Source organism: Camelus ferus, chromosome 7 (genome assembly GCF_009834535.1).
Source record: "Camelus ferus isolate YT-003-E chromosome 7, BCGSAC_Cfer_1.0, whole genome shotgun sequence".
In the NCBI taxonomy this organism is placed as follows: domain Eukaryota; kingdom Metazoa; phylum Chordata; class Mammalia; order Artiodactyla; family Camelidae; genus Camelus; species Camelus ferus.
The window spans coordinates 10,875,145-10,901,676 of NC_045702.1; the positions used below are offsets into that span (position 1 = coordinate 10,875,145).

The 26,532-nt window shown below is 45.2% G+C and overlaps 1 protein-coding gene across 3 annotated transcripts in view; it reads right to left on the reverse strand.

Moving 5' to 3' along the window:
- PLXNA4 (plexin A4) overlaps positions 1 to 26,532 on the reverse strand; it is a 565,211-nt gene that overhangs the window by 131,235 nt on the left and 407,444 nt on the right. For all 3 annotated transcript variants that reach the window (XM_032483354.1, XM_032483355.1, XM_014561902.2), the window contains one exon: positions 21,763 to 21,894. In XM_032483354.1, the coding sequence (XP_032339245.1) occupies positions 21,763 to 21,894 (132 nt within the window). The remainder of the gene's footprint in view (positions 1 to 21,762; positions 21,895 to 26,532) is intronic.

The window sequence follows — 26,532 nt, forward strand, 5'->3', positions numbered from 1 at the left end:
AGTTATGTGGGCCCATGTGTCTAATTCTGGTCAGTCTGGTATGAGACGTGATATGTGTAACTACTGTGCCAAAGCACTTAAGGTATGTAACCACCCAGCTCTCTTTTCTCTGCAGCAACAATGATATAGACCGTGCCTGATATAGCAGAGGCAAGATGGAATTGGCCTCTATCCCCAAGTTCCCATTTGGAAAGGATCTTCTCTGGAGAGTTGCTGGGATTTGAATAAATGAGAAATAAAATGTAATGTGTCAAGTCTCTGAAATTTTGAAGCTTATCCTATTCTACCCCATTTTAATTGATACACTTAGCCATTTTGGTGTCTTAAAACAAAGACTACCACAATAAACTTCATGCTGCTACCAAAGACATCAAATAAATACACCAGGAAGAAATGTAGTGTAGTTTGTTCACTTGGACAAAAAATGAAATATACTTGACAATGTTCCCAAGTTGGTTTGTTTGGGAAAGCTATGGAAAAAAAAAATGTTTCCAAAGGCCGAGGTTTCTACTTGGTATAGAAGTATATTTCTGAACTTCCTTTTAAAATCGTGAAAGAATCTATGTTGGATTTATGATGACCAGAGTTCTACAATGTATGAAGAAGCCAAGTTAAGGTCAACACCACTGCCATGAAATGATGGATGTAACCATCAAGCAGAGGTCAAAGAGGATGAGAACTGAACAGAGACCATGGGACTTGGTCAAGAGGCAATCACAGGCTACCTTTTTAAGAGAGTAGTTTCATTGGAAAAGCCAGATTTCTGAGGATTGAGGAAAGAACTAGCAGTGAAAAAATGAAAAAAGAAAGTCTAAACTACAGACTCAAAGTATTTGTGGTAAAGGGAGGAAACAGGATGGTAGTTAAAAGGAAAAAAGCAAAACTTGAGTTGATGAAGGTGGAAGAATAAGATGACAAGAAGAAATGGAAGATAAAAAAATGTGTATAGAAAATCCCTTGTATATTTGAAGAGGGTAGGATTCAGAGAATAGGTAGAAGACACTTGTTACAAAGAGAGGGAAAACATGGAAGTTTGGAAGGGCTTTCCTTCTGTACTTCTTATTTCTTATTTGAGTCCATGGCATCATCATACAACTAGTTTCTGAGAGCTAGGTGGCTAAGAACCCCAGGAATCATCTTAAACCCCTTTATCTCCTTCAGCCTCCCCTACGTGCTGTTATCACCAAGGCTGTTTAACCTCCTCAGTATCCCTTAAACCAATGGCTTTGTATAGCCTTAAATCAAGCCCTTAATTCTGATGGAGCTATCATAATCACAGCTTTACCCTCTTACCAGCTGGATGACCTCAGGTAAATCACAAACCTCTCAATTTCTCATCTGTAAAATAAAAATAAAAATAACTATTTTGCAGCACTGCTGTGAAGATTAAATTAAATAAGTACCTGGCACAGTAAGAGCAAAAACTTCTTACTTGGTCTCACTAGCTCTGGATTTCCCATTTTTTAATTTGTTCACTATATTGCTATCAGAATCATCTGTTTGACATTCAAGTCTTTCACTGTCTCATCCCTGCTTGAATAATGTCAATGTATTGCTATTGTTTATGGAGTAAAATCCAGTTTTGTTTTGTTTTGTTTTTTTAATTTGGTACTTAGAACGTAGTATGATCTCATCTCTGCCCGACTCTTCAGCTTTCACCAATCTCCCATTCAACTTACGTTCCAACAACATTAGACTCCCTGGAGCTTCCCTTAAGGTTTCATAATGTTTCTAAGTCTTTCTCCACTTTGCAATACTGTTCCTTCTGCCTGGGATGTCCTTTTTCTCTCAGCAAACTACTATTCATCCTTGAAACCCAGCTCACGTGTGTCCTCCTTCAGGTCCTCTTTTGTCACTCCCTTCTCTGTGCTCCTTCTCTACAATGTAGTCACTTCTGTTGTCACACTTAACTCACTGAATTGTCATTTACATGTTTACATGCTGGTTGGCAATACATCATCAACTTCTTGAAGGAAGGGCTGTTTTTTATTTCATTCCTTGCCTAGAACAATATCTAGTACTGGGTAGGTGCCCATCAAGTGTTTGATGAATGACTGAATGAATGCATTTACCTGCATGGGGTGATAATAAAGTGATCAAGTTGTACAAAGGGTAGAAGGGGTAAGATCATCCACACATAGTCTACATCTTCATGGAGCAGACCTCATTTGCTCTAAGTGATGTCTGTGTTTCTGGGATTATTGAAAGGAGAGACATTGGGCCTAAAATTAGGGGAAATACAATACACTAAGCTCACAGTTGACATTCTTTAATTCATGCCTCATTGTTTTTGAACATGCACACACACACACCCCTTCTGTCACTTTGCCTCCAGAATCACATCATAGGCTATTCTAGCTTTGAGAACAGCATCTAGGTTTGTCAATGACTGAACTCAAATGTGTAATTCTCAATTTTCCCTCTCACTTGAGGCCTTGGTTCTGGGATATATAAAAAGCTATGTTAATGAGTAACAGAATCTACAGTTAATTTTCTGCTGAGGTATTATCATGCTGCATGATAATCCAGGTTTAGAGGCGAAGAAGAGAGAGAAAGCAGATGACTACCTCCCATCAGGGAAGCTGATAACTGTGGCTCTGACCAAGGACCCAGGACCCCTTGGATATGTTTCCTCTCCACAGCCATGACTTTTGGCTTATTTTTCCTAACATATAAAATGCGGAGAATTCTATAATTCTAGATTGCACCTAACCACAGAGATCCCAAAAGATAAGAGGCAGGTTTTGGATCTCAGATGAGGGAAGGCACTGGGTTCCAGGAGTCCCACCTGCAGAACCGCAAGTTGCAGAAGAGTCTGTCATCTTCTGCAGCCCCTGCAGGAATGCGCGACAGGCTCTGACTTTCTGAACACTCGAGGAAATATCTAATTAGGACTGCCAAGCTCGGCTCCATAAAAATTATTAGGTAGAGACTAAAATAAGCCCAGGAAATGGCTATCTTTAGAAAACAGTTTCCCTTGTATTTTCTGAAGAAGTGGTTGTTATATGTGGTTAATGTAGTTTAATGAGTGATCATCCTTATGGAATCCAGAAGCCTGCCAAGGCTTATCCTCCACTGATAGATAAATGTTCTGGAATGAAGTTCTACATGTAAAGGCATCAGGGCTGCTAGCTGGCCCCACTGAAAAGATTCCCACTGGCTCTTCCAGGGTCACTTTGAAACTTCCTCAGGTGGAAAGGGCTACCAGGGAGTAAGCCTGGTCATGCTGATTATCCAACTTTGTCTCCACCTAGAACACTGAGAATCCACAGAGGCAGTAGAAGGGAATGGCTAAGGGTAAAGACTGTTGAGATGGAATCCTATCTTCATCCTTCATGAACTGTGTTATCTTGGGGAGGTTGCTTAACCCGTCTGTGCCTCAGTGTGCTATTCTGTTAAGAGGGGCCAAAGACACAAAGACACAAAATCACGTGTCTGACAAAGGGTTTGTTTTCATAATATACAAAAATTCTCAAAACTCAACAATAAGGAAAGAAATATTCTCATTTTTTAAAAGGCAAAAGATCTGAACAGACACGTCATCAATGTAGATATATAGATGGCAAATAAGCAAATGAAAAAATGTTTAACAACATCAGTCTGTAAGAAAATGCAAATTAAAACTATGATGAGATATCCCTACATACCTATGTAAATGGAAAATAAATAAACAAAACCATCCCCTGCAAAACAAACCCAAACTCCCAAAACCAGATAATATTAAGTGTTAATGAGGATAGGAGAAGACAACTGTGACTCTCAGACTTTGCTAGTGAAAATGCAAAATGCAGCCAGCCTGGAAAACAGTTTAGTAGTTTCTTATAATACAACCCAGAAACCCCTCTCTTAGGTATTTACTCAAGAGAAATGAAAACTTATGCTCATATAAAAACCTGTTTGAGCATGCTTATAGGAGCTTTCTTTATAATCACCCCAAAATGGAGACAACTCAGATATCATTCGATAGGTGAATGGGTAAACTGAGGTACAATCACATCATAGAATACTACTCAGTAATAAAAAGGAGCAACAACATAGATGAATTTTAAAGATATTGTGTTGAGTAAAAGAAGCCAGATACAAAAGACTACATATTGCATAATTCCATTTAAATGAACTTCTAGAAAAGGCAAAACTATAGTGAAAGACTGAAGATCAGTGATTTCAGGAGCTGGAGATGGGGGAGGGGACCGACTGCAAAGAAGCATGAAAGAACTTTTGGAGGTGGAATGTCTATATTAGAACTATAGTTTTGACTGCATTATTGTGTACATTTTCTTCAATTTTAAGAACTATTTATTTTGAACTAATTTTAGACTTACAGAAAAGATGCACAAATAGTACAAAGATTTCCCATCCCTTTCACCCAGGTTTCCCTAATGTTAAAAGCATACGTAACCATGTTACATCTTTGAAGACCAGGAAATGCACATGGGTAAAATACGACTAATTAAACTCTAAGTCTTATTCTAATTTCACCAGTTCTTCTACTTAATTTCCTATTCTGTTCTGTGATCCCACATCCAATTTATTGTTACTCTATCTTCTTAGTCACCTCTAATTTTTAACAATCTTTCCTTGTCTTCATGACTTTAACACTTTTCATGAATACTGGTCAGTTATTTTGTAGAATGCCTTTATTTTGGGTTTGTCCAAGGCATTTGCACAGAGTGGGTTTATGCATTTTGGGCAAGAATATTATAGAAGAGATCTTATGTCCTTCTCAGTGCATTTTATCAAGGAATTCATGATACTGATGTGTCTTGTTACTAACAATGTTAATCTGGGTCACTTGGCTAAGGTGGTTTCTCCACTATAAATTTACTGTTTTCCCCTTTGTAGCTAATAAATATTTGGAATAAATATCTTGAGACTATGCAAATATCCTGTTTCTCCTCCAACTTTTGCCCACTAATTTTTGTATCCAATGGTGGATCTTCTCTGCAACAATGATTACTGTAGTGCAATTCAAATTGTTTTTCTCTTCCTTTTTACATTTAAAAAAATTTGATTTTGCTTTTTAATTAAATTTTCTTTGAAATAATTGTAGGCTCATGAGAAGTTGTAAAGATAGTACAGAGGGGTCCCATGTATCTTTCATCTAGTTTCCCCCAGTGATTACATCTTACAAAACTGTAATACCAGTATAAAAAAAAAAAAGACATTGTTGTAAAGTGCATATATAGTTCTGCCATTTTATCACATGTATAGATTCATGTAGCCACCACTGCAATCAGGATTCAGAACTGTTCCATCACTTTTAAAGCTGTACGCTTTAAAAAGATGATACTTGGCACAAGACACAACCCCACCCCCAAACACTGCCAGGATAACATTAAGCAGTGTGCAACTATTAGCTCTCATCATTGTTGCTGTTTCATCAAAGAGCATCTCTTTCCTGCGCTAGGAGATGTTCAAGCAAAGGCCAGTCCAGGCTATAAAAGGAGAGAAGAGGCCTCTACATTTTTTGCCTGACTCCCTGACTGTTGCTATACTAGATGAATTAGAGCAAAGTTAGTCACTGACACCTGGGGCTAGCACTACCCTAGCACTGTTGGGGGTTCCCAGAGTTGCCTCCTGCACATCAGTGTGGGCTTCTGTTTGCCCCTGTCTTCTCTCTCCATGGTGATTATCTTTCTCTTATTTGAATATACCAGGTACATCCTGCCTCAGGTCTTTGCACTTGCTGTTCCTTCTGTCTAGAATGTTCTCCCCACCGATAGTCAGTGGCCAGCTCACATGTCATCTAATCAGAAAGAGCTTCCTGGGCCACCTAGCCTAAACCTGCCCCTGCCATCGCTAGTCCCAGCTCCTCTCTATCATGTGACTCTGTTTTATTTCCATTAGGACACTTACCACCAGAAGAAAACTATCTTGGCTGTTTATTCGCTGACTTGTTTGTTTTTCCAGTTATATATCTGTATCTATATCTATGTCCATATCTATACCTATATATCTCCATATTACTTTCCATTATAGGTTATTATAAGATATTAAATATAATTCCCTGTATTATACAGTAAATTCATATTGCTTACCATTGTAACCATTTTTTTAAATCAAAGTATAGCTGATTTACAATATTTCAGGTGTACAGCAAAGTGACTGTTACACATGAACATATATATATTCAGATTCTTTTCCATTATAAGTTACTACAAGATATTGAATACCACCCTACTGCTATACAGTAGGACCTTGTTGTTTATCTATTTTATATATAGTAGCTTGTATCTGCGAATCCCAAATTCCCAATTTATCCCTCCCCACCGCCTTCCGCCTTTGGTAACCATAAGTTTATTTTCTATGGTCAACTTGTTTATTGTTTACCCCCACCCCTGTAGAATGCCAGCTCCATAAATGCACAGGCACCATCTGTTTTTCTACTGCTGTAACCTTACTGTTTGACAAGTGACCTTGGCCGTACTCCCAGAAGAGTTTTCCTGACACTTCCCTTCTCATTCTCTCTCCTTTCTTCTGTTTCCTCGAACTCTCTTTATGGCCCCTCCCCATCCCAAAACATATCCACTGAGATAAAAATGAAGTCCGTGATTACACTGGAGGGATCACCAACGAATCCAGCAACTACTCCCTCCAGTCCTTTCTGCAGTGACTCCCTCCTTCCCAACCCTTCTCCTTGGTTCTCTTCCTGTCCTTGACGGACGCTTACAGGAGAAATGCCCAGAAAGGAGGACTTCCACTAAATTGTCTCCAAGCTGCTGGTTCATGGACTGCATTTCAGCTAATAGGAAAGGTTTCCCTGGAAATCTGCAGGCTCCTCACCACCCTTACTCTTGCCCTTTGCCCCACTTCAATCTAGTTAGCTCTGTTATTATTTCTGTGGAATGGCATATATCTGTGCCATTAATTCTACATATTTCTAGGGGAGAAGGGATTGAGAGGAAGGAAAGACTGATTATTTATCAAATAAAAGACATTCTCCTTTGTCTGGACAGCCAGGTGGATTTTCTGAACTCATTTCTGCCCTGGAAATGGGGCAGCTGCTTCTGAAATGAGTCCTCTGTGTTGGGGTGGGCTCTGTTTTTATGGCCAGTGGGTAATAGCATTTCCTGATTTATGAATTGGTATCTGGGGGAGGTACTGAGCCCCTGAATGGATTCATCATGGGGAGAATAGCCATATAAATAATCCTGTCACATAAAATTATTGTTCTCATTTTGATTTTTTTAAAAATTCCTTTTGTGTGGTGGTGGGATTTAGGAGACACTAGTGGGAAAGCAGGAGAGGAATAAGTTATTGGGCCCCTTTTTTTTCCTATACAACAAAAAAATGTACAAAAGATATTCTTCAGAGACAGCGATTTGTTTAGAAGACAATTACCAACACGGTTTAATTATTTGGGGAACTCTCAGCACTTGGCTTAAAGCCAATGCCAAGGTCTTGGCCTTAGATGACATGTAGGGAGGAGACCTCATGAGCTGGCCTAGGCGCCATTTGGGATATTTTTTTCAAACTGGCAAAGAGAAAGGCACTTCATGTAGATTTCCCCTATCTTCCCAAATCAATGTGAGGATCCATCTCAACGCTCCAAGTGTTCACTGAGAGTCTGCATGGTACAAATCGGGTCTCCTAGGTGGGGACAAACAAGGAGTGTGCAGTCCAGAGGTTGTGGGTGAGGATAACTCAAAGGGGGATGTAGGCTTTGAAGCATGCACACAATTTCCCTGGTGAGAGATCACAGGACACCCTGGAGAGACAGCAGGATGGAAGCAGATGCCTTGAGTGAGGACACACACCGTGTGGCTGAGCAGAAAACTGGAAATTGTTGGCAGTTTATCCTTTATGGAGAAGATTCTTCTCCCCCATGGATTTGTAAGGTCCCTGAAGACAAGGACCTTAGCAGACTTCTTCCTTTTGTACCCACCTTTTTTTCTCCCTGACCTTGAGGCTTAACAGGTAGCAGTTCAGGAGAAATCACTCTATTGTCTATAAAAGGCCAGCTAGTTTATATTTCAGACATTGGAGAGGCCATATGGCTTGTCTCCACTACTCAACTCTGCTGTGGTAGTAAAAGCAGCCATAGATGAGATGTAAATGAATGGGTGTGACTGGATTCCAATAAAACTTTATTTACAAAAGCAGTGGCCAATCAGATTTGAATTGTAGTTTGCCAGTTTGTCTAGTAGGTCAATAATAAGTGTTTTTTGAAGTGAGTTGAAAGGCTATCATTTAATAACATGTGCATCATACTTGTCAAAAACATCAAATATGACCTGACAAAGTAAATGACTGCTGAATGTGTTAAAAGAGTTATTTTTTATACAGAAAGATTTCCATGGTACTCCTAACATACAATCTGTTTTATATGCATATTTTAAAGAATTAGTCCCTTACATAAAATCGGAATTTCTGAATCTTCTCTAGTAAGCAAGATATTACATAGACATGATCTCTTTCCATGTTACTGAGCTCCAGAGGGCAAAAAAATAGGACAGGAATCTCCTCACTTCACTGGTCTAGAAGAGGAGTGTCAGGAATCTGGGAGTGAGAATGAAGGGAATGGGAGGCAGGATTATTTTGGTGGGTGTGGCCTTGGGGAGGGGACCCAGAGGCTGTTGAGCTGGTTCTAACCAGTGTGCCTAATCATGGCGGCTTCTGTTCATTGCTCTAATTTATTTCTTTGTTTTCATGGCAGAATAAACTCCAAATTCCAGGGGTCAGCTAAGCGCCTGCCACCAGCCTGTGTGCAGCCAAAAAAAAGCTTGGTGTCATCAGTCAATGCCAACTAGTTAATAATGACCAGCCTCCTCGTTAATGGCCCGAGGCAAGGGTCCTTGGGCAGCAAAGGCTCTAGCAGAAAGACTTGCAGGCAGCTGCATGGGGAGAACGGTTTGCAAGAAGCATTTCTGCTGGCCACTTTCAAGGGCGTACCCACCCATGCTCAGCTCTTTAGGAAGGTAGTAATTAGTTTTATTCCCTTCACTACCCACAGTGAATGCCGCAGAATCTGGCATTTGGAGAGCCATTGGAGTCTGTCCCTCTCATCTTGGCTTGCCTCAGGTTTATGATTATAACTAAGAAGTTCAGGGGTTGTGTTCAGTTCCCACAGAAAGAAAAGAAACTTTCAAGTGTCAAGGCTCCAGGCAAAAGAAGCCACTGCAAAGGAAAGCTGACTATGACTCCGCTGGCCCTGGACCACATAATGTCTCTTGCACACTGCAGGTGGTGAGGACAACCACTAAATAATAAGCTTGCATGTGCTGTACACCAGAAATTGACACAACATTGTAAACCGACTATAACTCAATAAAAAAAAATTTATGGGGAAAAAAAATAGTAAGCTTCCAGAAGCTTGATGTCATGCACATCTGTACGTTTCCAGCATGGGGACCTACACAAAGAGTGGCAGGGACAAAGATTTCCAGGCCTATTTGTATGCTGTGGTCATCTGGACAGTGTTTCCCAACTGAGTGGTGGCACGCCACAGCAGTGATGCTGTGGATGGGCCACAGGTGTGCTACCATTTTGATCCATTCAGCCCTGGGGGCAGTCGGGAAATGACTAGAGAAGTTGTGCCCCAGAGCCTGGTCCCCTCTAGTCAAGAGGGGACCTCCATCACCCCAATGAGCTCTATAAATACATTCACTCCCCGTGTGTTCCTTAACAAAATAACAGGCTGGAAAATGTTGACCTGGTATACAAATGAGAAAACAGAGACTCAGAGGTCCAGATCCCACAAGCCAAGGCTTGATTCCAGTTAGCCTTACTCTGCCCAAAGCCTACCCACCACCCTACAGCTGTCACACTAAACTGTCAGCAAACAGCTGTTGAAGCCAAATTGTCGGAACTGAGAAATCACTGGCCTAAAAGCTAGTGGAGGGTCAGATGATGTTATTAGCACTGCTTGAGACGTGAGCTGGATGCTCAAAGCTGAAGTCAACTTACTGCCAGTGTATGCAAGACATTATCCCCTAGACCAGTGGCGACCATTCTGACCATGACTCATGGCAAGAGATATTTTACATTGCAACCCAGGGCACATGTGTAGTTTCACAGAGAGAGTACTTATCCTTACTATGTTTGACAGACACTGTTCTATTCGATTTTATTCTGTTCCATTAAAAAAAAATTCTGGTCATGACCCTTTAAATTGATTTCATGACCCACTAAATTGATTTCTCGACCCACTAATGTGTCATGACCAGCAGTTTGAAAAACACTGGCCTGACCCCATTCTGGCTCCCCCGCCCTCCCCAGAGAGGGGTAACGTGGAAAGTGAATGTGGAGGGGAAGAGTGAGATACGAGACTGGGATAAAAGTGAGGAGGTCAGTGGGAGGAATGCCAAAAAACAGGACAGAGGAAAGAATGGGGATGGAGAAATGAGTAGGGATTGGGAGACATGATGAGAAAAGGCTAACTCTGGACTGACAGATTTATGTCCACGCAATGGTTCTCCAGCTCCATGGTCATTCTGGCCCTATTTATACAAGAATCTTTCCCACTTGCTTTCACGGCCACGGCCATGGTAAAGCTACCTGCTGGTCTGAAGATTTTCTATCTGACGGCACCATCTCAAATTCCTTACTGTTGCTCCCACAGGGGATTTTCCGTCTGCTGTTCAGAGATCTGGGCCCTAGAAAGATCTAGAAGTCACTGGGTAAATGATCCAGCAATAAGGAAACCGACCACAATGACTCCACCCACACCAATGCACCAACACACAGGGGGCTCTGTGGACGTCTGAGCTGGCACAACAAACTCTTGGATACAAGGGAGGTGGTTTTGTAAGGTAACAGGAAAGTGAAAAATCAGAGATTGAGAATAATTTTTAAAGCAGCTGCAAATTTACACATTCCACTGGCCAATGGGTCTCTAAAGAATTTTGATTGCATGCCCCATGGTAAAAAACAATTTTTGAGCATGCACCTACGAAGGACAGATATTTGTTTATAAAGACTACACATGTTCTACTTATTAACATCATTATATTATCAAAAATACACAAAATTAGGAAAGAATGAAGCAAGATAAAGATAAAATACCATCTTAATTTTCATTTTCCATTATTAATGAATGACACAAACATTTTACTGTCACCATGAAAATTATTAATAATGATGAGGCTGATGTGTTATGATTGGCATCATTATTTTTGAAAATCTTTGTTTAGCACTTAGTATTATGAGGTTTTGAGGTCTAAGGTTCAATTTATTTCAATAGTTTGCTTTAATGGCTGTCATAACAGAAAAAGACACCTCACAGAGACACAGAGATGCAAAAAAGCCCATTGCTGGCTATGCTGACTCAATCAAGCTATATATTTTTTCCAGTTTCATGCACCAATTATGCGAAGATTGTTATTGAAATTCAGCTAGTAGTAGATTTCCATCTTCTCTGATGTCAATCAGGGTTCTTTCAACTAATTGGAAGATGCTGAAGTTTTATATTTTTTTAACAAATGGGTCAAAAGTCTCTGAAACTACTTGGAAGCTTTTTAGGGAGATAGAAGATTCTATTTCCAAGTTTTTAAAGTTTTGAGATACGAGTTTTTAAAGTGTCACATTTCCTCATTATCAAATCACATACAAGTGAAAATATTTCCAAGTATCCTTTTTCCCCTTCCAAAAGGGTCTCTCCATGCCATGAATTCTTTCTGAAAGTAGTTACTTTCCAACTCATTGTTAACACATTACCTTTATATTGAGGGGGCAGATGAAGTGTTTAATTTTTCAAAGTTATCAGCAAAGTGGCATAGTTCTGACAGCTGCTTGTCAGAACTGAAAAGGTCAGCAAATGTGGAACATTTTGGTTCTTTTAAAAGAAAAATCTTTATATTTCTATAACCAGAAAACCTCTGGGTTGTACAAAATGTTTTCATGCTCCCTCCCAGCTCACTTGCAAAATAGTGTAAAGATTGTATTTAAGGGATTGTGTTTTTTTTCTTTTTACAGTATTGATAACATCAGTTGCACAGAAATTGCAAATTTGTTGTCATGTAGTGAAGCTAAATCAGCCAGGAAGATCACTAGTGTCTACACCTGGAGATGTGGCCTTCCCATGTCCCTCCATGCCTTCCTGACACATGGACAGCTGACATGCAGACCAAGGCAGCGAAAGAACACCCAGTATCCACTGCATATTACGTAGGAGTGAAGCCTAAGTTCTTATTTTAAACAGAAAAATAATTAGGTGTTCTAACCATTTCTTCCCTTGCCCCATCCGATCATTCTAGCACCACCTAGTCTCGAAATGCAGCTTAAAATTGCTACCCTAGAGAAGCAAAAAGGGTGCCAAATGTTTGAGAGTTTGGTCTTCAGTGTTCTGGAGCAAAACGATATGAAAATGAACTGTCTCCTCTACACCATTGTGAACTGAGGAGTATCGAGCTGTCAGCATTCATTTCATTGTTACAGATGGAATAATCAAATCAGATTAAACAATGGCTCCTACGCTAAGAACCACCTGAGCAGATGCAAAACGATGTAATCCAGGAACCCAGGTAAGAATCGTACATACGTCTGAAAGGTGACAGCAGGCAAGAGGCAGAACTTGAGTAATTTTAGTCAAATTGCTGACTTTCAGAGAAGGACAAGGAACTACAGATTAAGGCAGGGGAAGCTAAGCTCGGAGCTGAAGAGGCCTCCGAGCACGTGGGATAGAGGAGAGACAGTCTCGGGAGCACTGAGCCGAATGAGCCCGGGGGGGCAGGGAGCGGGAAGGAAGGAAACTTGACCCCGAAGCCCAGCTGTGACCTTGAGGCTCAGATCAAAAGGACCCTCCTTTCCTGAACTCAGAAGAGTTCAGACCAAGAATTCAGTCTGGGCCTAGAGTTGGAACGGCACAGAAGAGGGACCAGGGTCAGGTCTACAGCCCAAGAGCCCAGTTCATGAGAAGGGAGAGAAACGGGAAAAGCCGGGAAAGGATAAAAGTGTAGTCTTCCCCAACGAAGGTTCCGCTCAGGGTGCTCCTGGTAAAGTGAATTCTGTGGTCAAAGGAATCTGGGAGACATAGTCTCCTAAATTTGCCGCCCACCCCTAGCTTGGAGATTTACAATGCTCGTTAGCACACTGATGGTTTAAGAAATGCCAGTCAAGGTATCTGCTTAACTCAGACTTCCCCAAATGCATTTGATCAAAGAAAGCTTTTGTTTTTATTTTTTCTAATATCCTGAAAAACTTTGGTTCTGAGAATAAAATGTGGGGAGCCCTGGATTACAGTGGTATCTAATGTGGTCCTGAGGGAAGATTCAGGCGGGAGGCTCTGTGTACACGTCACACGTCAGGTGTGTCCTGCTCCCATCCTGAGATGCCCTCGCCGTAATGACAGTGAGCGTTATCTCCAAGTCTTGCGGATTAAAAGTGGCTGCAGGGGAGGAGGGTTCCCTGGAGGGGCCTCTCCTCTCACCCTGAAGGCACCTGAGGTGTGAGTGGTGACCTCCTTTCCATGGCGGGATCAGCTGAGGGGCTCAGACTCAGGCTGGGAGGTAGCTGACCCGAGAGTGTGGCCCGCGGAGGCCACCGTTTTGGGCACCATAACAAACAAACCAAACCAGGCGCCTGATATGTCCTGGAGGAGATAGGGGTGTATGAATGATGGAAGTAAAAATATTATAGTTGGAATTTTTTTTCAATAAATTACAGGCATCCTTCTAACAGACCAGCATACTGAAAATAATAAAGGCTAGGATTTGTTGAGCCCTTGTTAAGCGCCAGGCACTGCACTAAGAATTGCATGTACATTTTCTAATTCACTCATTGTAACCACCCAGGCAGTGGGCACTGGCCTCCCCATGTTACTGCTGAAAAAACTGGAGTACCTAGAGGTTAAACAATTTGCTCCAAGTCATATAGGTAGAAAGTGGCAAAGCCAGGACTGGAAACCAGGGCTGGTGATTCCAGCTCATGCTCTGGACACTCTCAAGTCACCCAGCAGGGATGGGACAGGCTTCAGCACCAGCACTGAACCCTTTTCGAGGAGGATATACCTCTTCCTATACCTGTTTCTCCACTCCTTCACTGTTTTGCACAACTTTGTTTAAATGAATATCCAGACAGTCTCCACGTCAACCATTATTCACTCCCTTGAAACGATCACATCCTCTCTGAGTTAGTTTCAAATTCATGTCTCCACTGTTTACACGTGATAGTGGAATGCACTTAAGGGACTCAGGTCAGATCTAATTCTGCCATTTGTAATGTCTACTTTTACACCTATATTGTGTTTAGTAATGTCTTGTGACATCACTAACACTAACAAAGTCATCTTGAACAATGGCACAAATTAACACATATGTATTTACTTTTGAAAAATCTCATCAATATTCAGACTGAGTACACAATTTAAGTATCCAGTATTTCCAGCCTCTCTTTCTGCAGAACTTCAAGCACAAATCAAATCAGTTCTCACCAAACTTAAAAACTTCCATTTAGATGCCGTCCCGTCTGCACCCACTGTGAGAGGGGATGGGGCACCCACAGAGCTGCGGCTTATCTTGGGAAACACCCCAAGAGCTCCAGCCTCTGGACCAGAGTCCTCGTGATACCCACCCCACTTGGGAGGAGAGTGGCCCTTCGGGCTGACATCCTCCTCTTCTCAAGCCCCAACTGCACAAAGAGTTTGGGGTTCCAGGTAGTCCCCACAGTGGGACCCCATTCTTTCCCTACATGCCCTGTAGTCTGGAGTTTGTGCCCACCTTGCTCCAACAGAGCTTCCAGAACAGCCCCTCCTCTGCTCTTCTCCATGCTGCCCAGAGCCAGACAGTGGGCACTAATAAATCCACATGGGGAGAGGCCTGAAAGGCGGCAGAGACGCGGCCCCTGGCACGGCCTGCCCGCACTGTGGAGTCTTCCCATGAGCTGCTAAGTGGGACATCCAGGTGGTCGTCTTCACAACAGCACTTCAAGTGCTCAGAAAGTATTGGGACACCACACAGTGTAGAAAGGAGATGTGACTGTCAGGGCAATTGCTGGAGACAGATGCTGAATGGAGCTCAAGATCGGAGAGCCGCCAGGGCATTTCCCCAATCACCTGGCCCTTGGATTTCCTGTCTTTCCTCCCGCTCCACCCTCACTCTGCCTTTATATATGAGCTCTTCTCTTGCTTGGAGCACAGAGAAGGAGGACGAGCCATTTTCTCACCTGCTCAAGAACGCCTGGCAGGTGCGGAGCCAGAAGCTATTCAGGTGCCAGTCTGTGATAACATCAAGTCCAGTGGGGCTGGACTCAAATTAAATTATTTCCCCAGAGTGGAAGTAGAGCTGCAAAGGAACACCCACCAAGCCCTGCGGAGAGAACAGCTCTGTCCGACGGGGCTGGCAGACCAAGGCCCCGGACCCTTCAGGCTCCTGGGATTCAGTGCTAACAGGTGGGAAGGGAGTGCTCAGCCCTTTCTGGGGGATTCTGAAATGGACTGGGGGTACCCAGGAATCCTGGGGAGCTGGTGGCCAGAGCTGAACTGGCCCTTAGCCACCAAACAGCAGTTTGTCCAGGTGTCCCTCCCCCCAGCAGCAACCATTTCCCGGGAGTACTCGTAATCACAGTCACGATAGTGATGACCCCACCCACGCTAGGCATGTCACACGTATTACCTTTAATCCTAAAAGCCCTGGAAGCTGGTTATTATCATTTGTGTTTCACACATGAAGAAACTGAAGCATAAACTCTGCTCTAGTGCCTTGTTCTGGGCGGCAGAGCTGGTGAGTGCTGAGGGTCAGGATGAAACCTCATGTTCACGTCTATTCATGACCATCCTGTGGCACATTTCTGCCTCCCAGTCACCCCCATGACCAGTCTTAGAAATGTCAGGCCACGGTCATTTTTTCATCTCAGGGAGGCTACTAACCTTGACCACATTCAGATGTTAGAGACTTCGGACCTCTCGGGTGACCCCTTAGAAGCACGTCTGTTGGGAAAGGAGTGTGTTGGTGGCAGGGTGCTTCTCTGCCTACAGCCTTTATGGGGTGTCCCGGTTGTGTCTATGGCCCTGTGTACCCCAATATGTTCTAGAATAGAAGGGGGCTCTTGTCCCAACTTGCATCAGGCTGGGGCTAAGGAAGAGTAAACCACAGGTCTTTCTTCGGGGGCAGCGTGGTGGTTCTGAGCTCTTCCTGTCACCCCAGCACCCCATTCAGCCTGTCCCACCTGCCAGCAAGTCCTTTACCTTCTAAGGCTTGTTTCAGCAGCCGAGGATTGGGGTACAGAACTGTCTTGCTGGGTAGACTCGGAGATGAAGAGGGTCTCTTGCACCCACGGAGAGCGCCACATTCCTCCTTGGAATGCGGGCCTGGCACAGACACTGCAGTAGGTGCTGAGCTGGGTTCTAACCTGGCTCCTCTGCCAACCTGCTGTGTGACTCTGAACAAGCCATGCACCTCTCTGGGCTTCAGTTTGCTCATCAATCATAGGGAGAAAGGCAGCAAGAGAGAGTGGGACCTGAGAAGTCTTGAAAGGGCTTTTCCAGTTCTAAAGTTTTATGATGCTATGGAGAATCCAGGTACCAGCACCGAAGGAATGCAGGAGATTGGAGTAGGAAGTCATCTTTCCCATCTGGGTCCCTTCCAGGGAGACATTCTGCATTTATTAAGAAGGAAGGGAGAAGTGGAGCATCTCAGTAATGATGCACAGGAATCTGTGGGATCAGCTCCAGACAAACGGGAAGGCTTCCGCCTGAGTGCAATTGGGTGAAACACGGCAACAGCTTTTCTCTTTCTGCGAATGCCTGAGGTGGCTGGCCTGCTGTCACTCACTCTCAGGACTGTACTTCAAGTCCCCTCTCCCAGGAGCTATCAGAAACAGCCCCGTCTGGGTGCCGGGAGCAAATGTCCAAATGAGCTTGTCAAGGTGTCAGCCATCCCAATGCAAACTGGAGCGGACAGCTTAGCCCTGCAGAGGTGGCAGGAGGGACGACATGTGCCCGGGAACCCAGCACCAAGAGAGTGGAATCATTCTTACAGGAGCCCATCACCTTGGGCAGCAGGAACTATCTCCACCACTGCTCCTTGTTTGAGACCCATGTCCATAGACCCCCAAGATTGTCAGATTTCTGACATTGGCTACTCTTGGGTCATTCTGGGAAGCAGGCAGGGGGCAGGAAGGGCCACTGAGGCACAGAGGAGAAGTAACGGTCCCCTCATCACACGGAGAGTCCCCAGCAGAGGCTCCACTCAATTAGGGGTTGAAGCCTGTCTATCTTGAACCCCAATACTACCTTCCCCTGAACTGAGCTTCCTTTTGAAACTCACAACATGGTACAAATCACATTCACAAAGCATCCTCTCACCAACCCCCTCTCTCCCCCCATGCAGCCTTCACCATCTCTCAGTTTCACATCCTCAAGCAAAGAGCTCGAAAAGAAATACAAAAAAGAGGGAAGGGGATCGGGGTCCTCAACAGGCTCCTTCACTTTGACACCCTTGCTCCCTGGGAAGCCTTTTCTGATCATGCTGTTTAAAATGTAAACTCTTGCACCCTGAACAGTCCTCCTGATCCCCTTGCCCCTGCTCCGCAGCACTGATCACCTGCTGACCTACTGTAGGGCTTATCCCGCAGGTTGGTTCTTCTTGGCTCCTTCCTCTTGTGAAAACCGCAAGCTCCTGAAGTCAGGGCTATTTACCTGTTTCTTCACTGTTGAGTCCCCAGCGCCTAGGCTGGTGTTTGGCACATAGTAGGTACCTAGTGAATATCTGTTGAGTGAATGAACGAATCAGACTTGGTGATTTGTTATAAAGCAAGATGGCCCTTGCTGTTTCACTACTGGGTTATGCTGGGAAGCCAAACAGAGCTGCCCCTGCCTGGCCGTGCTTTCCTAGGTAACTCTGACCACAGGTGGACCCACCTCCTCAGCTCCTGCGGATGGCTGTGTCCTGGTTCACAGCTAGGACTTGAGTGCCACCTGCTCATAAGGGAGACTGGCTGTGATGTTCCCAGGCACCTGGAAGCAGATCCACTGTCAACAAGTGTCAATAAAACAAAGAACACCATGAGAGATGGCTTTCGCCCAGACACAACTGAAAGTGTGTCTCAAAGCAGAAACATGTGTTTAAGGCCTCTGGCTCTCAGGCAGGGGGGAGCTGGTGTGTGGGGTGGCAGGGATGCTGAAATTTACTGAGAAATCTGCCACTTGCTCTGAGGTCTATCAAAGAAGAGACTCGCCTTGTGGGGGGGAACAGCTACTTCTCCCCACCCCCTGGCAGGGGGTGGTCGTTCCAGGGCACTGGAGGATAGCCCCGGCTCTGCCACCCCATCTCCTCATTTGTCTGCCTCACTGACACTTCCTCTCACTTCCCTCCCATCAGCTTGGCAGGTTTTTATCGCACTGGTTTCAGTGTGTATAGAAATTCCTCTGGGAGGATTGCAGTTGTAGTAAATACACACCATAGACATACATGCAGATGTGCAAAAAGCAAGGAGGCTGATGGAGACACACAGAGACAGACACAGGAAAGGTGTGCATGTGTGCACACGCATGGACACACACACACACCCTAGGGAGACACCCAGAGTTATGCAGAAGAAAGGAAAAAGATAGAAACACAATATGACACTGCAAGAGAAGGCAGACCCTGACAAAATGACACTGATACCTAACAGGGTGCACTCAACCACTCCAAGAAAAAGGGTGCATGGAAAGCAGCCCTTGCTGGGTGAGAAAGCGAGAGGAACTCACACATCCATAACTACAGAAACAATATCCCAGCCATAGGATTATTCAGTTTGCAAATAACTGTAATAATAGCTCCTGTTGCTCTTATCACTCAGGAAATTCCAAGGATTGTGGTGGTGGTTCTGTGCCAGAAATGGGGATGAAGACCAAATATATACTTCTTACTATAAATCACAGTATCACAATTAGGTATATTATATACAACCAGCACGTCAGATGCATAACATTATTATTTAAGAACTAGTTAAAGTAGGCTACTTAAGTTTAACCAGCAAACTTATGTAAATGGAAACACAAAGCAAGAAATAGTTCAGAACAGGGCGGAAGTCATGGCAGTGATAAACAGATCACTGAAGACTGGGAGATGCTTCCTGTATCTGAAGCAGTCTTTTAATTGTATAAATTCAAACTTGGGGTTAAGATAGGCAATACATCATTTGTATCAATCCTTCTCTTTCCCAGTTCTGGTTCAGTGAAGACACTGGGGATTCATTCATTCATTCATTCATTCATTCCTTCATTCACCTATTTATTCATCAAAGAAATATCGAGGGCCTATAAGGTGAGGTTTAGGCAGACAAAGAAGACACAGGCTGTCCTCCAGCTCCTGACAGTCTGGTAGGAAAGACAAGAAAGCTCAGCTCAGTCCGAGAAGAGCTACCGTAGAGGCGTAAACCACAGGTCAGGAAGAGCTCATTAGAGAATGTGACAGCAGAGCGAAGTTTCAAGGGGCCAGAAAAAATTCACCAGATGAGAAAGCGAAGTGCCTCTCAGGCAGAGCTGACATCACTGCTGAGCAGGTACCCTCAGCCTGCAGTCCCAGCCTGCCCCATTGGCTGACGGAGGCGGGCAGGTGTTCGTCCTGACGCTCGGGTCTGGTATACCTCCAGACAGACTAACCAAGCTGCTCTTGTCCGCTCAAAACAGCAGGCGTGGGTTTGCTCTCCTCTGGGACTGGACCCCTGCTAAGTAAAAAGCCTGCCTCGGCCTTGACCTGGACTCCTGAGCTCCACCCTGACAGATCACCCAGAATCTTGATGCCACCACCTGCCCGACTCCAAACATGGCCATTTCCAGACACTCCCATTGCAATGTCACAAGAATAGGAGCCTCCGTTTAGCAAGCCCACACTCTGTGACAGGCTTGGTTCATGCTGATTCCATGCATTATGCCATTCGATCTTTGGAACAAAGCAATTGGGTTTTATTATTACCCCCATGTGACAGCTGAGAACAAAGAACCTTAAAGAGGTTAGGAACTGACCTGAGATCACACTTGGTAAATAGTAGAACCAAGGTTCATGCTCCAATGTCCTGACACTGAGGCTTGAGCATGACCCATCGTGCTGTATTACTGCTCCCCACAAAGAACGTGCAACCCAGCTGGATGTCAGTGTTGCCCAGATGTTGGGGCCTTGGGACCGTGATTGGAGGCAGGCCACCCCTCCTCTGTGAGGAGCAGCTCCATAATGGATGAAGGCCCTGACTCTGTGAACTCCGTACCTTCCTTTCCTTCCCATCGTGCCCATAATCCAGAGCTCCCCGTGTGCCTTGCAGCCAAGCCTGCTCTGCACTGGCCATGCTCTCAGGGAAGTGCAACCACTGAGGTCAGGGAGCTCAGAATCCCAACCCAGAGGAGCTCCGCATAGCTCTTTTATTTTCCTGTTTGGAAGTTTTTAGATATTTTAAGTCCCAGGTTCAGAAATCCTGGCTTTCAGGTCAGGTAAGAAATCCTGAAATCGTCAGTGCCTGAGGAGGTCTTGAGTCTTCTCCAAAGAACTCATTCCAGCAAGGAAAGCTGCTTCCCCTCAGTGTCTGGGGCCTTGGAGGTAGGCCGGGAGGGGGGGCATGGTCCCGCTGAAAAGGAGTAGGGAATGAAAGTAAAGGACCAGCTTCACAGCGGTCCTGACTTCTGGCATAAAATGCTCCCCTCTCGGCCCCATATAGGGCCATTCCCAAGCCATGGCAGCCTCCACAGAGGCACCACAATGGGCCCCAGTGTGGCTGAATGGGGGGTCCCGCACCACAAGAAGATGTCATCGAGCTCGTGGGGTGGGTGGAGCTGCTGTGGGCTATCAAGGCATAATGCACAAGCCCCGTGGGTGGCATAATGTGGCATTTATCTCCCCCACGGAGCAGAGAGGGGAACGGGCAGAACAATCCAGACTCTGTCAGCAAGGCCCTCTGGGGAGTTCAGGCCTCGCTAATGAAGATGAATAAGACGGGGGAATCTGCCTCTGCTACTCAGAGCTAATGTATACATATTCATGGGCTGGAAGGCCAGCTCCCAGAATGACCCATCCCCACACGGACACGGCGGGGCAGAGGTAAGGCAGTGCTAATCCACACCTGGGGTGGGCTGTGTCTTGAGGGATGGAACATTCTGGGCAGTAAATTAGGACCCTCCAGGAAATACCCTTAAATGTACAGAATTTTCCAGGTGAAATGGATTCCTTTGCCCGCTGCAAAGATGTGAGTCCTGCTCTGAGCTCAGGGGCCCCTGAAGAACTTAGTTCTCAGCTGAGTTCCAGAAGCAAACCCAACTTGGCTACTTCCTACTCCACATCAGCTAACAGCAACCCCTGCACCATGTCTGTTCTGTGGGCGTGACCTCATGGGATTTGCTGGAGGTTCCATGTTAGAGCTGCATGAAGGCTTGGGACACAGGCTACATCATGTCCTCTCACATGCGTAGGCCCTGTTTTCTGACTCTGTCCATCTGACTCTTCCCTCAACTAAGTTTTTCGGCCAACAAATCCTCGCCCACCATAGACCTCCAGGATCCAGGAAGGTGACCTTGGCGGGAGATTATACAGTGTGTAGGGAGATCTGGACCAAAACCTTGGGCAACTGTACCACGTGACTTCAAAAGAGAGCAGATGTTGGCCCTGCACCTCTACACACCATCATTTTGAAGTTAGTGGATTTGTTCTCGACTCACGGATATTTTGCTATTTGAAATGCTTCATTCCCTGTTTCAGCGCTCTCAGCCTCCGTCCCCAGGCAGCAGAACAGAAGGATACACACTGAGCCAAATAAATCACATCCCCTCTCTGCAGCTGGCCTCCTGCAGGTTTCCAGGAGCCACAGCCTAGTCCTTAGCTGCAAGACAAATGTCCGACAGAGCTCAGCGAGCCTTACCTGCCTTTCTGACATGATGTAGAGCTGTTCGTGGTCCTTGGAGAAGGCCATATCCCGGAGGATGGGGCCCGGGTCTACCACCTGCACCGTCTCATACTGGAGGGCGTTGCCCCTGGGCCCATCTACCCGGATCTGCAGAGAAGAGGAAGGGGACACCAAGGTGAGTTCAGATCCCACAGTCGAGCTTCAGCCCAGAGCCCCTCCCACAGGCAAGGGGGATGCAGTGAGCTCTGCCTCCATGGTGCCCAGAGGCCAGGCCCAAAGGAGCAGGAGTGACGCCCGCCCACCACGGGCCTCGTGTTGAGAACGGCAATGAGAAGGCGAGAGGGGGAGACCAAGCCGGGCTGCACCGAGAATCTGGCGTTCTTCTCTCTGGCTCACTGTGCCTTACGCTTGAGTCTCTGAGGCTTTGCTTGTACATCTTTGGAAAAGAAGACGGGGCTGATGCAGGGGAGAGGAATCTGGGGCTTGGGTGAACAGAGGATAATTGAAGCTGCCTCAGATCAAAACATCATCCTATAACAGAAAGGCAGTATTATTTGCCACATTTGTTAGCAGAAAAAATTTGGATATAAGGATGTGTGTTGATTCTTTGAAAATGCAACCCAATATCACTGCTGTACCTTGGGGGGACCCAGCAAGGATCCAACCCCAGAAGTTTCATACCAGGTGGGCTTGTTGTGGCCATTAACCCACTGGCTTATGCCTCAGATTGTGGAAAAGATGTAGGGTCCCCAAACCTCCTAGAGTTTCTATTCATGTCTCCAGGGAAGGGGATGTGGGCATTCCAGGAAAATGTGTTTTGGGCATGAGTCATTCTCAATCTTCCGAGAACACTTAGCAGACTAGGTCATCTCTTGGCCATCTACAGGTTTTTTCCCTAGGGCTGCTCGGATAATGTGACAACCAGGAAAGATTTTTGTCCACAGTCCCCAAGTCTAGAAAAGACAAGGGCTCCCCAACCCAATGTGATGCTTGCCTGGCCCAGGTCTCTGGAATCATCACAAGTCTGAGCTCATAGGTTTGCCACAACCACTGCGCAGAGCTAATAACCCCATCCATGTAAGCTGGGACCAAACATTACCCAGAATGTGGGAAGGGTGAGAAAGCCAGAGGGAGACAGGGAGAGACGATGGCTGGGGAATCACTAAACCTGGGTAGATGCCATCTGTCTAAGTATAAGATACTGCAGTGTAATTGTAGAGATTTCAATAACAAAACTAAAGGAAAAATCACAGTCCAAATATTTCCCATTATATACTCTTATTTTAAATTTTTAATATTTAATTTTTAGTCTCTCACGAGATCAAGGAGAACAGAAGAGTTATTCAGAGGAACGAAATTACAGAAGGTACATCACATCAGTGTCATCCGATGGCATCCATTCATCTGAAAGTCTGCTGCCTCTCATTTCTGTTGAGTTCAGTGAACTCTGACCCCGGGGTAGTGTGTGACTCATGTATTCGATTTTAGGCTTTTGATCCCCCTGTTGGTTTGCTTGTCTTCCTCTTAAGCATGATTTTTCAGCCCTTCCTAGACGTCAGGTACTGGGAGATGGTTTTGCACATAATTCCTTGTTGATATAATCCTCTCAGCCCGATGGGTTTAGTGCTCGTTTGTCATGGCTTGCATGCGCCCTGCCCCCACAGCATTCATCACACCCTCTCTCACCTTTTAAATGGGACTGACCCCCTCCACCCCGCTTCCTGGGGTGGTCTTCCATGAGCAGAAACAAGTCTCTTTAACGTTACTCTCTTGCCACAGCGATGGAGAGAAAGCGGACCCAAACCACTCAACAAGTGCAATTAGAGCAAAGCAGGGACTGTGTTTCGTGACAGGGGAAGAAAGCATCTCTCCTCACCCTTGAGAGGGTCAGAGAAACAGGTAGCTCTGAGAACTGTTGGAAGCTCTCTCATTATAAAAAGGGGAGGAGGGGAGCTGTAGCCAGGGAAGGTCAGACACAGAGACTGAAAAACACCGGTCTTTGGTGACGTCCCTGAGCCACTGAAGCCTGCCATGTGGCATGGACTTTCTAGTTACTCAGGACATGTTTCCTTATTGTTAATGTAAGAAAAAGGTTTTCTGCAACATCAAAAGCCCCAGCTAATACACTGATACAATAGATGAGAGAAATGAGACGCAGAACATCAGACAACTGGCCTGAGTATTCAACCTGACGACAGAATGAGAATCCAGCTTGACTCTGAAGTCTGCGCTTCTCCTACCGCTCTAGTTACATGAGGAAGCCTGTTCCCTGGTGGGTTTCACGTCTGCTTCCTGGGGGTGCCACTGAAAGGTGGGGGCCAAGGTTGGCGTGTGCCTCTGGCCTATCCAATCCTGGAGGCTTTCGCCAGTCATTCCTGATTCTAAAGCGGACACACTTGAGCTTGAAAAATATTTATTTTAAAAATGAAGAAATAAATGAATGAAATTCAAATTCTTCTTTACAGGTTTCCTGTTAAGCTCATGAAAACAACAACAACAAAAACTGGCAAAGGAATGAAAAAGAGATATGTTTATTCCTGAAAATCAAAATGCCTTGGGTTCCAACAGCCGTCCTCCTCTGTCCCCACCCCCAAGCCACCAGATGTCCACCCCAGCCAGGTCCTTCCTTAATCTGAACGAAACCAGAGCTCATGTAAAACCAATTGGGATTACCACCCAAGTCTGACTGCGTGGTGATGGCCTTGGCCCCCAACCCAGCCGGGCTTCATCCCCAGCTGTGAATCATCCCTGGAGCAGCAGCACGAGAGTGATACTGCGTGGCCTGGCTGGGCTCCAGCCCCTTAAGGCCACCGGCAGGAGCAGGTGCCCCTCGGGAATGCTGGCAGAACTGAGTCCCGTCCAGTACCTTGTGGTCTGAGCTCCAAGGGAAATTGGATTCAGTGCCTGAGTGATTGTCTTTATCATTTGGTTCCAACGTCCCTGCTCCTTAGGATGAAGTGATGAGCTGAATGCAGGTGGACATCAGAGGAAACTAGGTGAATTAGGGCAGGGACAGAGGGGTGGACCCGGGAGCACCGATGGGGCAAGTTTTCCCAGGGAGGCAGGGTGGGGTTGCAGCCCCCTCTCGAACACTCTGCCAGGGCAGGAAATCAGTCATTGAAAAGGTGGTTCTTCCCCTCACCCCACCTCACCCCATTCCACTCCTTGTTTCAGAAAACAAAAAGCAAAGCATCCATTCATCCGTCTGCTGAAGGAATCCCACACGAGACATGGATGAAAGGAGCTGGTGGTGGGATGCACTGAATGATGGACAATCATAAAACTTAGGTAGGTTGGACCAGCTGCTGGCTCTTGGGCTGTTACCTGAACAACAGCAACGAGAATTGCTGTGACTGAGGAACGTATGTGTCAGGTACGACGCTGGGCATTCTACATGTATTTACCGTCTCATTTAAACTGCGTAACTCCGTGAAGCAGTAGTATTATCTCATTTACAGATGAGGCACATAGAGGTTAGAACTTGTCCATGGTCACACTCCTAATGGTCAGCATGGCCTCCACCTCTTGAGGTCTGACCGATTTCAGCGTCCACACTTCTATGCACTTACATACTACACCAACACACGTTGAACCAGACTCTCCCAGTTATATAAACCGGCATCTCTTCAAGGAGTGAAAGTAGTTACTGCTAAACAGACAACACCCTGGGAGTGCTGGAGGAACCATGTCTGTATCTATTGCAGTCCTTCTGGGAAAGAATCATGCATATGAGTGAAAAAGACGCAGCCATAAATTTTCAAAATAACGATCCCTTATATTTTTGTTTTATACCTTGCTGAGAATGTTATTCTTAAATAACATTGTCTCATCTGATGGCTGTAAAATTTTTATGATGTTGACTGCCAGCCTAATCATTCTCATTTTACCAATGAAAAAACTGAGATTAGGGCTGTTCTCTGCCTTGTCCAAAGTTCAGTGATAAACCAATGACAGTCAGGACTAGAATCCAGGTCTCCCGATTCCTAGCTCAGAGCTTTCCACTTAGCAATTTAGATTTTCCAAGAGCCTTAGACAAGGTTCCACATGAAAAGGTATTTAAAACTAATGAGTCTCCATGGGATTTTGGGCAGTTTGGCCATGGAGAGAGAACCAACTTAGAGACAGAAAAAAAAACACATTCCTGCATGGACAAGTGGGAACTGGGGGCCTCCTCAAGCACTAGTGTTATGATAGCCTTATTTAATATTTTTTATAAATGGTCTGCAGCAGGAAACAGGAGCTTTTACAGCCAATCCTAAGCTCTTTGGAATAGCAAGAAGGGAGTCGAAATGTAGAAAGGTGGTGCATCCTCTGAGGCAAATGAGAGAGGAAGGTGAGCTGTATTTGGGCAAACAGACAAGCCAAGTTTACGTAGTCACAGAAAATCATGTTCTGTCCGCCCTGATGAGGCAGAAACCACCCAGACGCCTGCAACTCCAGGACAGCCTGGGAAAGATCTTCCCCAGGCCACAAAGACACACAGGTGAGCTGAAAGGAGACACGGTGGCCAGTGGCTGTGGTTCAGTCACCATTACAGGGGACACCCTGAAGCTTGGGAGGTGACAGCTTAGAACAAACAAGATTTATTATCGTACACATTAGGACAAAGAAGATTTATTATTTTGTGCAGTGTAGACGATCCTCGTGGATCATCTAAGCAATGAGAAGGAAAGAAAATAGACACTGATGGTTTTTAAGGTAGAAAATATAATGTAAATGTCGGTATTTAGAAAATGTTATTCTCCAGGGCTGATACGGAGGAGAAAATTGCACCCTCACTCTGTG